At 42.7% G+C, this 15019-nt stretch overlaps 2 protein-coding genes across 2 annotated transcripts; both read left to right on the top strand.

Moving 5' to 3' along the window:
* Positions 1 to 420: 420 nt before the first annotated feature.
* On the top strand, positions 421 to 7449 carry LOC311025345 (odorant receptor 131-2-like; the record flags this gene model as incomplete). The annotated part of the gene is made up of 3 exons (XM_084028196.1): positions 421 to 1056; positions 1143 to 1226; positions 7327 to 7449. The coding sequence occupies 3 exons, from the start codon at positions 421 to 423 to the stop codon at positions 7447 to 7449; spliced, it is 843 nt and encodes a 280-aa protein (XP_083884322.1).
* Positions 7450 to 10936: 3487 nt separating this feature from the next.
* LOC311025344 (odorant receptor 131-2-like) lies at positions 10937 to 11746 on the top strand (the record flags this gene model as incomplete). The annotated part of the gene is made up of 2 exons (XM_084028195.1): positions 10937 to 11601; positions 11659 to 11746. 2 exons carry the CDS (start codon positions 10937 to 10939, stop codon positions 11744 to 11746), a joined length of 753 nt encoding a protein of 250 aa, XP_083884321.1.
* Positions 11747 to 15019: the final 3273 nt, after the last annotated feature.

Raw genomic sequence — 15019 nt, 5'->3', positions numbered from 1 at the left:
CAGACCAGTTCTGCTCACATGGAGTCAGGCACGGCAGCCAACATGCCAACCATCACCGCATTTGGATAAATTTCTGTTTTGCATGTGAACTCAATAGACATCACTGCCTAAACAATGGGATTTTTACTTTTCTGATAGGGCAAGTTGTGTAAGATAATTTTGTTTCTGTGTTATACTTGAATAACAAGGATCCAATAGAGTTGGAAGGACTTCAATGCTATTTAAGGTTACTTGAATGTAGATAGAAAATACCCATCTCGATTTCAAGTGGCTCCCATAATTGGCTGAATTATGTTGTATGAAACTTCATCTCAAATGAACATCACTTTTGAACAGCAGAAACGGGGAATACTGGAAATTATGTTGTTTTCTGCTCCAATTACAGTGCCATGCTGTGTGTTTCTGTTAATTAATGCGATCATGTTATTCACTTTGAGGAGTAAATTGGTGTTTTGTGAGACCTCCCGTTACATTCTTCTGTTTAACCTCCTTTGTGCAGACACCATGCAGATGGCACTGAGCCAATTACTTTACCTACTGGCTGCTTGTAGTGTAAGGCTGACATATCCTGTATGTTGTGTTTTTTCCATGCTTACTGATCTCACAAATGTAATCTCCCCTCTAACACTGGTGGTGATGTCTCTGGAGAGATATGTGGCCGTGTGCTACCCACTGAGACATGCTACCATTATTACCATCAGAAACACAGCAGTGGCTATTATTGTGATTTGGGCATGCAGCTCACTTAATATACTCATACAAGTTCTTCTACTGTTAGATTATCCATTTCAAGACATGGCGAGTCTGCAGATGAAAGAATTTTGTGCCAAGGAAAGAATACAGCTTGGTCGATTGTCAGATGATTATGACAAGGTGTACAATTCTATTGTGTTTGTATCAGCTAGTGTGGCAGTCACTTCCTCTTTTGTTGCTGTGATGATAGCAGCCAGGTCAGCCTCCACAGACAAAGCTTCAGCTTGTAAGGCTCGTAACACACTGCTGCTGCATTTGTTGCAGCTGGCCCTCAGTCTCTGTTCAACTATACACAACCCCTTGGTTACTGCCATCTCAAAAAACACTGACTGGTTAACAATGATACGAATCCGTAGTGTTCTTTATGTGTGTTTAACCCTTTTCCCCAGATGTCTAAGTGCTCTCATCTACGGCATCAGAGACCAGACCATCAGATCCCTCCTCATATACCATCTATGTGGTCCACTAAAACTGTGGGTCTCACTCTAGGCCACATTGAACGATTGAAGCAAAACTCTCATTTAAGAGATGTACTGTATTAATTTGAGCCAAAACAATTTCTCTTTTTTAATTTTAAACATGAATATGAATATGAAGTAAGCATTTTTAAAATTAAATTCCAAGCAGATTTTGCTACACTAAAGCTTTATCGTAGGCAACTGGACTTGCTTTAGGTTTTTGAAGACACATTCCTCCTCTCATCCAAGAGGTCAAACTACAGTTTTACAAAATATTGGGCTTCAGAGGGATAAGAAATGCATATAAACTAAGCGCTGCCCGAGCCACTTAAAAATGGCGCGAAAGTCCATGAAATAAAACAGATCCATAGATGTAATCACCACGCTAATATACGCAGGGAAAACATTTGTGGTAGGCAACATTGCTGTTTTGCGATCTGTCTGGAAAATTGCACAGGACTAATACAAACATCTACAAAATCCGGAGAGACAGCCGGTAAGATGCTGGCTTCTTACTTCAACCATAATATTTGTATGTGAATGTAGTGATGTTTGTCAAGTGGAAAGATGCGAGTGGTGATGAGAAAAGGAAAGAATTCATAACTTTGAGTCACATTCTGGTTTATGAGTATCAAGCATGGTTAAATAATTAATGTCTGGTAATTTGTTGTGTATGTTAACTGAAGCATGTTATAGGCTCAAAAGAGAAAGATGTGTTGTTTGAAGAGGTTGTGCAATTTGATGTTACATTATCTGTTTATGTAATAGTATTAATTAATTAATTAATCATATGAATATCTTAATACTATAAAGATTGAAATTATATTATGAGATATTTGATCATGAAATGTGTAAAAATGCACTATAGTGACATACATATTGAGTGTAAGAGCTTAAATATTTACAGAAGCAGAACAGGTCAGGAAAAGATCCGACTTGGTCCAGAGTAAGATAAAGGTAAGAAGAAGTATAATGTTCTTTCGCAAACTTTTGCTAGAGTTGGTAAAGCAATGTCGAAATGCATTCTCTAACACTACATCAAAAACCTTCAGCACTATAAAAGATTAGTCAGGTCTACTAGTGGAAATTGGATTGCAAGAGTTGCCAGTCATTATGATTCTTCTCAAGGTCACAGGTAATGCCGAACAGAAAATCTTTAATACCTTAATAGACTTTTCCTCATACACTGATCACATAAACCACAAGGATGCAATCAGACTGAACCCCATAAGTAAAGAAATAACTCTTTTCGTCTATGGCGTGGGTGGAATGAAGATTCATGTGGAGACAGTGTTTTCTAAAGTTCAGAGTGAACACTCCCAAGAGCACTCTCAAGTCATACCAACTGGTGTGTTATAGACCGGACTGCATTGCAAATGTCAACAATTGTGTGACCGCAAAACAATTGCAGAAATTCTTTCCAGACATACTGCTTGACGAACATTTACACACGATTAAACACCTGATTCCCTACAATACAACAAACAGATTTTGGTCAGTATCATCGTCGTCCTCCAGAATTATGTGCTGAATTATAGGCTGAATTGTGAATAATAGGCTGTGTGCTGTGTTCTGTACATGATTGTGCTCCATCTCAACATTAGGTTACAAACTTAAGGTTGCCAAATTCAAACATGAAGCTTACTGCTTTTCCACTTCAGCTTGTCAGCAAAGTCCATCAGGTTACCATATTCACAAAAATGTTATTGTGGAAATGCTCAAATTATTCACTTTATTTGTCTAGGTGCACATGTGGGAATTGTGCAACAATGCCTTCAAACACTGAAAATGTATGCTGCATGGTGTTGGGACCTAACCGTTAGGACTACACAATGCGGCCTACAAAGCCTACACAATGCGGCCAGACAATGGGACAAAGGAGATAAAAAACTACAACCACCATTTTAGTGTCACCTCCACCTGGTCGTGAGATCTGACGTCACACAACTGGTGCCCTATTGGCTGGCAACTGCATGGGACTCCAGGGGGTCCCCCGGACCAGCCGTGAGCTATAAATCCCGGCGTCACAAGAAGAACCTCCTCTCTCCAAAGTAACTCGCGTTACACCAGGAGGTGAACATTACGTCTGCAACGTTTTCCTTTGTCCTAGGCCGCAGTCTTTCCCCCAAACTCACTGGACGAGCAACAGACTGTTTTACCCCTCTTTTTCTCTACTCGTTTTATTTTTCTTTTGTTTATCATTTTGGATCCCGAGGAGACCACCGCGACAGCGCGACTCTCCCGTTCCCCGCGGTAAGAAGAAAAACTTTCTTCGTCCCAGCTGCCAGCAGAACGGATAACTCGACCCGTCTTTGTCTGAAATCAGCTGACTAAATCGCCGAGCCCCGCGATTCATCATTTCCCTGCAGAAGGAAGAATAACTAACGGTTTTCTTCAACCAATTGGATCCGGCGCTGAACGAGCGCCCACGAACTACTGTCCGTTGCCGGCGTCAAGGAACGCCATCACCGCACGGGACGAAACCCTCACATCGACGCATCTCACATCGACAAAAGTAAGAGGCTATTTGTCTGGGCAGAAGCAGAGATTCGATAGTGTAGGACATGCTTGTAATTCTTGTTAATGTGTTTTAAGTTCTGATCGCGGACCGCCGAGTCCGTTGGTTCATGTGCTGCTGTATGTGAATGCTGATCGTGTACCCACGCAGCTGGGTTGATTTCTGTAACAGTGTTTCCGACTAACCTCCGCCATATTCGCAAGCTCAGAAAGCCTCTACTATCAGTTAAAAGACCGGTCTCGCGGAATAAACGCCAGTTCATTCACGCGCGCCCGGGTGATAGCGGCACGGCTTCTGTGCCTCAGAATATCGCTCGCGCATTCTCTCTCTCTTTGTTTGTGTCCCGCTAACACACACACACACATACACGCCGCACACACGTGTCCTAAGCCAGCTGTTCCCGGCGGACGCTAGGGACATAGCTACATCTGGTGGCTACATACGGCTATCTCTCTCTTTCTCTCTCTCTCTCGCTACTCCATCGGACATCAGTGGCTCCGCCCCTGAACGCTGCGAGGAATAGCTCCACCTCTCTCTCTCTCTCGCTACCCCATCGGACATCAGTGGCTCCGCCCCTGAACGCTGTGAGGAATAGCTCCATCTGGTGGCCGCACATAGCCATCTCTCCCTCTCTCTCTCTCTCTCTCTCTCGACACGCACGCACGCACACACATACGCACACACTCCACGTGTGTCTCTCCTTCTGTTTAGCTTAGTTTTGTATGTTAGGTAGTTAGGTAATAAGGCTTTGTTAATTGCAGTGTTATTGATTGTGATCATTATTACTGATTTTAATAAATCTTATTATATTATAGCTAGCGGTCTCTTGTGCTTGTTGTGTATATGTCACTGGATAACGGCAGGTTGTGAAGGCTAGTGCTTGAATTTCACGCCCTTCTTAATTGTTCGATTGTTTTTATGCTTCCATGCCAATGATCACGATGATTGTTATCTTTTCCCTGATCCCAGGGTGGTGCCCCGTTTATTCATGATTATATCATGATAATATATTAAAAATAATTATTAATACCGATAATCATATTGATATTGATAGTTAACTGTTGATAACCAAATCTGCTCCTGCTACAACCCCAACAATGGAGACACCACAGGTAATGTTATTGTTTGTTAGACCAAGTTGTCTGATTAGATTATTATTCACATAACATGATGATAACCATGATTCACACTTGGGTACAAGATGGATGCAGCAGCTGGAGGAAAAGGTTGCATACATGGTGGAACATTCTGGGTTGGAACCTGTCTGCCTGAATGTCTTCTCACTCCAAAATGTACTCAGTATATCGCTGACTATGGTGCTTTACACATAAGGGGAAAACAGCAGTAAGTTGTTTGTTTATGAATTGTGTTTATAAAAATGAATATCTCTAAGTAAGACATTATACAGTGTTCCTGACTATAATTGAGTAATATAAGACAAGACACATTTTAAAATTACTGTAAAGACTTTATTGTCAATGAATCAGTAGTTGAAGTTTACAGTTTGGTCACAATTTGAAAATTGACTGGAAGTCACACAAAGAGACACGAGACGATCCGATCAATTGAAAATAAAATACCACGATTGAAAATGTGATCATATTTGTGTATCTAAACAGAGTATCCATCCATCCATCCATCCATCCATCCATTTTCTACCGCTTATCCTGTATTCAGGGTCGCGGTCTAAACAGAGTAGAGAGATGAAAACAAACAAACAAAATGAAAAAAATAACAACAGCTGAGCAGAGGGGCTTGTCAACCGTCGCAGAGAAATACTTGTCTGGTCTGCGCAGGGGGGCAGCGGCTGCTCGCTCACTGCTGCTACTGCTCACTTTAATTCAGTGTTGTTTTGAAATGTCATCTTAGTGATAACATGCACAAAAAGGCACTTTATTTGTTTTAAAATATTGTAGTGGCATAATGTACAAAAACAGCACTTCAATTTTGTGTTTTGAAATGCCATGTGAGTTACAGCATGCACAAAAGTGCACTAATTTCTTGTTTTGAAATGTTGTCTCTGTGACAGTTTTGCAAAAAACGTGCACTTTCTGTTTTGAAATGACAATTTTATGTTTGTACCACTCACTGTTTAATAAATACAGTTTTGTTAACTTTGACTTAGTTGTGATTTACCCTTTTTTGCATGAAAGTTTAAAATTAGCATATATTAATGCAGTATGAACAAGAATATTTTAATGTAGACATATAGAATCATCATACTGGTGTGATTGCATGTATCAAAGTGTTAATTCAAGGCTGAGGAAAAATATCGAGATATCGTGTATCATGACATGGCCTAAAAATATTGCGGTATTAATAAAAGGCCATATCGCCCAGCCCTAGAGGCACAGATAAATGTCTTCATGAGTAGAATGTGACTGAATATCATGTCCATGTTTTACATTTAAAGAAATTTAGCCTAAAGGAGATTTGTGAGCTGGTGCTAGGGCTTCCTTGGGCAGAGGGTACGAGTCATGATTCTAGCCCATGTGGTACTTCGTATCCGCAGGGTGTTTCCAGATGCAGATAGCATAGATATTTATTGAGATATTAAGTAATTCAGTTTTCTTTAGTTGAGGATGCAAACATTATCTTTACCTCTTTACTCAAGGGACCACTTGCTACTCTTGCGAGGGTCCTGGAGGGGGCCTGGGACTATGTCCATCCAGTCTACATGTATGTTGTGGAATAATAATAGTAATAAGATGACAAAAATAAAAAGTCCAAAAACTCAGGGAGACCACAGGGGCAAAAACACTATAAAAAAAACTAACCAAAAACATCCAAAAAACTCAGGGAGGCCACAAGGGCAAAAACACTATCAAAAAACAAAGACCCATGGACAAAACTCACAAACAATAATCCAGACAAAGACCAGGACATAGGCAGGACAGATCAGGTGGTGGACACACCCAGGATAAAACAGACGACTGAGAAAGATAGAACAGAAACAGATAGACCAAAAACACCAGGGCTGATAAGGTCGACGACAGACAGGTGTGGAAACACAAGGGCAGGCTATGGTGATAGGAGAGAACGAGAGGCAAGGCTGACGAGACAATGAGACACAGCTGCGAGACGAAACATGAGGGAAACTAAAACCGGAAGCAAAGCATGTGACAACACGAGACAGAAGGAGTACAAAATAAAACAGGAAACCAACACTACAAAAACCCACAGTCATGACATAGACAAGACAAGAAAAATGTGTGACAACACAAGACAGAATGACTGCAAAAAAACCCCAGAAACCAAAACATCAAAAACCCACAGTCATGACACCCCGGAAGATTTTGAGAGCGATGCTGTGGGAGTATGGGGTGAGGGTGTCACTTCTTAGGGCCATCCAATCTCTGTACTCCCAAAGCAAGAGCGGTGTTCGTGTACCCAGCAGTAAGTCGAACTTACCCTCCAGTGGGGATTGGCCTCCGCCAAGGCTTCGCTTCATCACCAATCCTATTTGTGATAGTCATGGACAAGATATTGAGGCGTAGTCAGAAGGAGGAGGGTTTGCAGTACGGTATGCTGCAGATCTCATCGCTACTTTTTGCAGATGATGTGGTCCTGCTGGCATCATTGGTTTGTGACCTCCAGCACTCACTGGATCGGTTCGCAGCCGAATGTGAAGTGGTCCGGATGAGGATCAGCACCTCTAAATCTGATGCCAAGGTTCTCAGCCGAAAACCAATGAACTGCCTGCTCCGGGTAGGGAATTAGTCCTTACCCCAAGTGAAGGAGTTCAAGTACCTCATGTTCTTGTTCGTGAGTGAGGGGACAATGGAACGTGAGATTGGCCAGACAATTGGAGCAGCGGGGGCGGTATTTGCTGTACCGTCACCATTGTGACGAAAAGAGAGCTGAGCCGGAAGGCAAAGCTAATGATCTACCGGTCAATCTTCGTTCCTACCCTCACCTATGGTCATGAGAGATGGGTCACGACTGAAAGAACTAGATCGCGGGTACATGCGGCCAAAACGAGTTTCCTGAGGAGGGTGGCTGACGTCTCCCTTAGAGATAGGGTGCTCCTTTGCATCAAAAGGAGACAGCTGAGGTGGTACAGGGACAACCAGCTGGGGGAGGCCATGATGAAGACACAGGACCAGTGTTGGGCAAGTTACTTCAAAAGCGTAATGCATTATTTATTACTTGTTACTGTCATTTCAAAGTAATTAGTTACATTACAATATTACTGTCTTTGAATTGTAAGGCATTACACTACTTTTACATTACTTTTGCATTACTTTTCGCCAAAATAAAAGGAAATATGGATTTTTTTGTTCTCAATAGATCTTCTTGTGTTCAATGCAGCTCATTACACAGCAGGATGTGATGTGTTTCGCTTCAAAATAAAAGAACGAAAAACGGAAAATGACTCGTATCCCGTTATTCGTAAAAACGGAAAACGAGAAACGGAAAACGACTCGTTAACTGATATTAGATATTGTGTTCATGAACGGGATTCAGGGATGAAATAACAGTGCCATTTTTCATTCCAGATTTGCCGTATGACTTTTTTAATGACCCTGAAGGCGCTGTGTTATGCTGCGAAATTACCTGAAAGCCTACCTGAGACATTTAGGGGAGCTCTAAAACACTGTTCATAAAAGCTCTGACAGCGTCTGACGCTCGCGTTTTGAAGTAAACCGACTGTTTTAAACACGCACCTAAAGCGTTATGACGCGGACATAAAAGCGGTTAAAAACCGACGGGGAGAATCGGAGCCTCCGGCTTCGCTGCCGCCCCTCAGCTGTTGATCCTCGGTGTGCCGGGTCGGCTGCGCTCTGACTGACCGGGAGCCGCTCCGTGTCCAGCTCATGGAGCCTGCTAAGAACAGCGATGAATTAACATAGTGTAGCGTTACACGGACCGGCTTTCACACTTTTGGCAAATTTGTATAAAAACAACACACCAATTGATTTCGGGTTTAAAATGCATTGTAACGCGCGTTACTGAGAATTGTACCGAGTAAAATATTACCATTTTTTTTTTGTAATGCCTTACATTACCGCGTTACAGCAAAACGTAATGCATTACAGTAATGCATTACAGTAATGCATTACTTTTGTAACGCGTTACTCCCAACACTGCACAGGACTAGGTGGAGTGATTATGGGCCCTAGTTTCGTGGCGCAGCGCAGGGCGGCGCAGGGTGGCGGAGCCGGCGTAATGCAAGTTTCGCAGTTTGGCAGTTTGGTGGATCGCTGCGCCAAGATGGGTGTGGCGGCGCAGCAGGGGGAGGCGTCACAGATTCAGCTTGGCGTAGCGGAAGTTTCGTGGCAAAAAGCCTCGCCGAGACTGCGCTGAAAGCTCGCCAGCTCCAACCTGGTCTACTTTCGGCGCAAGGCGTAAATAAAGTCCATTCATTCAATGCGAATCACAGCTGGCGGAGTGGAAGTTTGGCTGACGGCGCGCAGTGCGTACACGTCACTGAGGCCTCACAGGCAGGTTTCCACAGTTCCAGGCACATTTAAATGCAATCACAACAAACAATATTTAATGCAACTAATTGAATCAACACGTGAATTTATATCTTTATAGATTGTCCCGTCACATCTGACGTCAGATCAAAGGCGGATGGCACGCATAACGGAAACTCAGCCTCTCGGACCAAAACATCTCCCTCTCTCTCTCCTGTTTTTTATAATATCGGCATTGTTATTATTATGATACACGCGCACAGCGCGTGATGCGCGTGGTGGGAGCGGCGGCGCTGCTTCTGTCATCGGGTTGTCAAGTGACGGATCTTGCACTGAACCTCCCCTTACGCATTAAAGGTGAGGAGAGGAGCTCATTTGATTGGTGAAGATCTGAATCGGCTGTATTAATCCCAGTCCACGCCTCGTCTCCTCCTCGTCTCCTCCTCGTCTCCCACTCACGCCTGCTTCTCCTCCCTCTTTCCACTTGCGCGGGTGGGCGAGACGGGAGGTGTGCCTGCGCGAGCCTGCGCGGTGCACGAAACTTGCAAAGTCCAGGCGGACACACCCCGTCGGCGTAGCGCAGGTGCGCTGAATGCTGACTGCGCCTGGTCTACGAAACTAGGGCCCTATATCTCCAGACTGGCCTTGAAACGCCTTGAGATGCCCCAGTCAGAGTTTGCTTATGTGGCCCGGGAAAGGGAAGTTTGGGGTCCCTTGCTGGAGCTGTTGCCCCCGCGACCAAACCCTGGATCAAGCGGTTGACGATGATAGATTTTTTAAGATTGAGCAAAACATGTTTGTAAATATAAAATGCATATCTTGAAATGATTGTCTGCTTATAAACGTAACTAAACCATACAATTAGAACATTCATTACTGTAGTCCCGATTGACATTTTTGATAGGAACAAAATCATCTTCTTGATAATTAAAATGCATAAAAGACATTAGAGAACAAAACGTTTCCAATGAAGAAAGAGAGTGCTTAAAATAAAGTGTAACTTGATTTTTCTATCATATTTAAACTCAACATTATTCATGAGGCCATATGTATTCACACTGTTCTAATTGGAGCTTCCATTTGTTTAAAAATTATACATTTTCATAGACAAAATGTATTACATTAAAAAAAAAGAAGTACGAACCACAAAATCCTTTTTTTCCAAATCAGAAAAACACTCGTCATGTTCACAAACCAAAATATGATGACATGGACTAGCGTATAGAGAAATAACTTTGAAACGATTACATCATCCATTACTGTTTTTCACAGATCCAGTTGCCAAGTTTATGTGTGATGATATCACGTGAAGTGGGTGTGAGGATTGATTTCTTAACATGCATGTGATGCCAGACAAACCCTGCAGACCAGTTCTGCTCACATGGAGTCAGGCACGGCAGCCAACATGCCAACCATCATCGGGGAAACGCATTTGGATAACTTTCTGTTTTGCATGTGAACTCAATAGACATCACTGCCTAAACAATGGGGTTTTTACTTTTCTGATAGGGCAAGTTGTGTAAGATAATTTTGTTTCTGTGTTATACTTGAATAACAAGGATCCAATAGAGTTGGAAGGACTTCAATGCTATTTAAGGTTACTTGAATGTAGATAGAAAATACCCATCTCGATTTCAAGTGGCATAATTGGCTGAATTATGTTGTATGAAACTTCATCTCAAATGAACATCACTTTTGAACAGCAGAAACGGGGAATACTGGAAATTATGTTGTTTTCTGCTCCAATTACAGTGCCATGCTGTGTGTTTCTCTTAATTAATGCGATCATGTTATTCACTTTGAGGAGTAAATTGGTGTTTTGTGAGACCTCCCGTTACATTCTTCTGTTTAACCTCCTTTGTGCAGACACCATGCAGATGGCACTGAGCCAATTACTTTACCTACTGGCTGCTTGTAGTGTAAGGCTGACATATCCTGTATGTGGTGTTCTTGCCATGCTTGCTGATCTCACAAAAGACATATCCCCCCTCACATTGGTGGTGATGTCTCTGGAGAGATATGTAGCTGTGTGCTACCCACTGAGACATGCTACCATCATTACCATCAGAAACACGGCAGTGGCTATTATAGTGATTTGGGCCTTCAGCTCAGTAAATGTACTAACACAAGTTCTTCTACTGTTAGATTATTCATTTAAAGACATGGAAAATCTGCAGATGAAAGATTTTTGTATGAAGGAAAACATGCAGCTTGGCCGATTGTCAGATGATTATGACAAGGTGTACTATTCTATTGTGTTTGTATTAGCTAGTGTGGCAGTTACTTCCTCTTTTGTTGCTGTGATGATAGCAGCCAGGTCAGCCTCCACAGACAAAGCGTCAGCTTGTAAGGCTCGTAACACACTGCTGCTGCATTTGTTGCAGCTGGCCCTCAGTCTCTGTTCAACTATACACAACCCCTTGGTTACTGCCATCACAAGAAACACTGACAGGTTATCAATGATACGAATCCGTAGTGTTCTTTATGTGTGTTTAACCCTTTTCCCCAGATGTCTAACCGCTCTCATCTACGGCATCAGAGACCAGACCATCAGATCCCTCCTCATATACCATCTATGTTGTCGACTAAAACTGTAGGTCTCATTCTAGGCCACATTGAATCATTGAAACATACTCTGTACACATGTACTGTATTGATTTGGGACACAGGTCAAAAACTTAACATTTTAAATATAGAATATGACTAAAATAATTTATTTGATGTCCATTTATTTAAAGTCGATATGGGTTTTAAATTAATAATTAAAAATAAAATAAATGTGGTCTCATCTTGCAACAGTACTTCATATTCTTCCTGCATTATTTATGATGTCAACATAATACATTGAAGTTAACTTTATTACCTTAACCTTTGTGTCGTGTTCGTTTCCTGTTTTAACTGCTCTTACATTAACACAAAAAACACTGATCATCACCAAATTTGATTTTACACCCCTTTAAGCTGTTAACAATGTCTCAGACTACTGGTTTACATGAATAACTGCAGTGAATATTGAAACTGTACACTTTATTCCAAAATTTGCGTGTACTGTAAAAAAAATCAAAAAATCAAAACAGAGACCAAATTCACAAAACATCAGAACATCAGCATAAACACATCATCCATGTGTGTGTGTGTGTGTGTGTGTCTTCACACACAGGATTGGCATTTTGCAATCAGGTCGGAATGCGCCTTGCAAACGTAGGCAAGGTCGGAAAGGTTGTGAAGTTCTGTCATCCAATCGGATAACTTGTGAGTCGACATGAAACTGTTGCAGGGACATAGTTGACCAGAATATAGGCCTCCCTGACTCCACATCCCACAGACTCATTGTTGGACCGATATACTCCTACTAAAATCAACAGACCCATGTAGGCTTGGATGTTGTCACGCCCAGCTTTGCCGTGCTGGATGTGCCCCTCTACCTGTCTTGCTTGGCGTGTCATGATTATCCGTGTTCCGTGTCCGTGTTCCTTCTATCGTCACTAGGGGGAGCTGTCTGCCAGGCTAATGACTGGGCTGATTGAGCTGGAGATAAAAGACGCCTTTCCCGTCGGCTCGGGCTCTCTCACTACTGCGATGGCCTGACGGGGAAGGGCTGGCTGCAGCTTCGCTCCTCATCTTTACCTCACTTTGCGTTATATTACATCTACTGATATGCACTACACTTTTGTTTTGGCTTCCCCTTACTGATAAGGTTTTGCATTTAGCACTTTAAATAAATAATCGTTCCATCTTTATAATCAGCGTGGCCTCCCTTTGTTATGTCAGCTCTACTCGAGCCAAGTGATCCTGACATAATGGGGGCTCGTCCGGCCGTATTGTAACCCTGGGTTTGGTGGTAATTTGGTAGGTTTACTCTAATTTCCACTCAACAGCTGTGTGCGGTGTAGTCACGTGATCGGCGATTATTTTTTGTGATTGAAGTCGGGGTAGGCGTGGTTTGGGTCTACCGGCTTCTGAACGCCGATTGTTTGATTTGGGGAGATCAGCGCTGGTTATCCTTTGGTTAAGCTTGGTTTTGAGGAAAATTGGGGAGCTTTCATTTAGCCACATATAGTTTTTTTTTTGAAAGGGGGAATGCTTTTCTCGTAGTGGAGCGATCAGTCATTTGGAGCCATTGTCATCCCCATTCTAGAGCGCTTCCGCGCTGGGTTTATAGGCTGCTGTGTCACTGTTTCTGGGCCAGGGCACCGCTGTGGAGAACCGACCGCATTGGCCTGTCGGGACGGTACGGGCTTCAGCAGCGTTTGGTGAGGAAATGATGTAATCATCCTGGTCCTCGGACTCAGTGCGAAGATAGTTTATAGTAGTGGGGGTGAATGGTTAGGGGGAGGCTCTAATTGGTCTGCTCTTCTGCGTGATTTGATTTCACTTTGCATTATATCTTTTGTTTTGTTTGGGCTATGTGGTTAGATAATTGGATAAGTACTGGAAGACCGATGGTTAGTTCTGCTTTTGGATTATGTACATTGATCATGTGATTGGATAGTTTGTGAGCTTGTATAATGAGTGGATATGATGACTTTTTGGCTGCTCCATCAGAGAGTTTATTGGTAGCGTTGACAAAAGAGCAGTTGTTTTGTATAGCAGATTATTATGAGATTGAGGTGACCGTTCCAAAGAGGTCTAATAAAGATCAGTTAGTGGATTTCATTCGGGAGCGTTTAAAGGAGAAACAGGTATTGTCTGGGGGTACACCTGTAGAGCCAACGCCATTGACGGTGCCTGACCAACCATTGTCCAACATGAGTCAACTAACGTTTGATGAGCAAAAAGAACTTTTGCAAATGCAGTTAGAACAAAGGAGATTAGATATCGAACAAGAGAGGGAACATAAGAAATGGGTGGTGGTGCAAGAGTTAGAGCAGAGGAGAATCGAGGCTTTCGAAAGAGAGAAAGATCGATTGCTTGAGATGGAGCGGCTTAAGCATACCGAGCATGAACAAGAACAAGCTCGAGAGCTTGAGCGCACCAGGCTTAAGTTGGAAGCTGAGGGTAGAGGCAGTGCCGGCCAGCATTCAGGCTTGGGAAGTATGATTAAGTTCCTTCCAAAGTTCAATGAGCGTGATCCCGATGTCTTCTTTTCATTATTTGAAAATGTTGCTGCAAATCAAGATTGGAGTAGCGAGGATAAAACTCTGCTGTTACAGACTGTTCTAATTGGCCGCGCACAAGAAGCGTTTGTGGCTTTGTCTTTTGAAGAAAGGAGAAGTTATGAAAAAGTGAAAGAGGCTGTGCTGAAGTGCTATGAACTTGTTCCAGAAGCATACAGACAGCGTTTTCGCACTTTAAGAAAATTTTTAAAGGCAAACTCATTCGGAGGTAGCCAGGGAGCTCGCAAATCTTTTCAATCGCTGGCTCACTGCAGAGGGTGTTGTTGAATTCGATGGCTTGCGTAATTTAGTGATGTTGGAACAGTTCAAAAACATAGTGCCAGAACGCATTGTTACATATCTTAACGAGCATAAAGTGAAGACAGCAGCCGAGGCTGCTGTCCTCGCTGATGGCTATGTGTTGACTCATAAGAATCAATTAGCCTATGTACGAGACTACTCGCAACGGTATGACAATCGCAGAGATGACCGCGACCACCGCAGAGATCACTGCGACGTTGATGCGCAGGTGGTTCGTGGAAATGTGGGTCCTCCTGGAAGGTTGGATTCTGTGCCTTATAGCAAAAGTGAAGAGGACAATAAATGTAATTATTGTTGGCAATTGGGCCATTGGAAAATGGATTGTCCAGCTTTGCTTGCTCGCAGAAAGAGTAGGTTTACAGCAATTAATAGGGAAGTCAAGGACGTCGGCTGTGTGGCTTCGATTCGTGCTGCGCATTTGGGAAATGAACGAAAGGCAAATGTGTTTCAGTT

This window comes from Eutrigla gurnardus, assembly GCF_963514095.1.
Source record: "Eutrigla gurnardus genome assembly, chromosome: 15".
Lineage (NCBI taxonomy): Eukaryota > Metazoa > Chordata > Actinopteri > Perciformes > Triglidae > Eutrigla > Eutrigla gurnardus.
The sequence above is the reverse complement of the archived record's forward strand: the minus strand, read 5'-3'. Positions and strand labels throughout refer to the sequence as shown.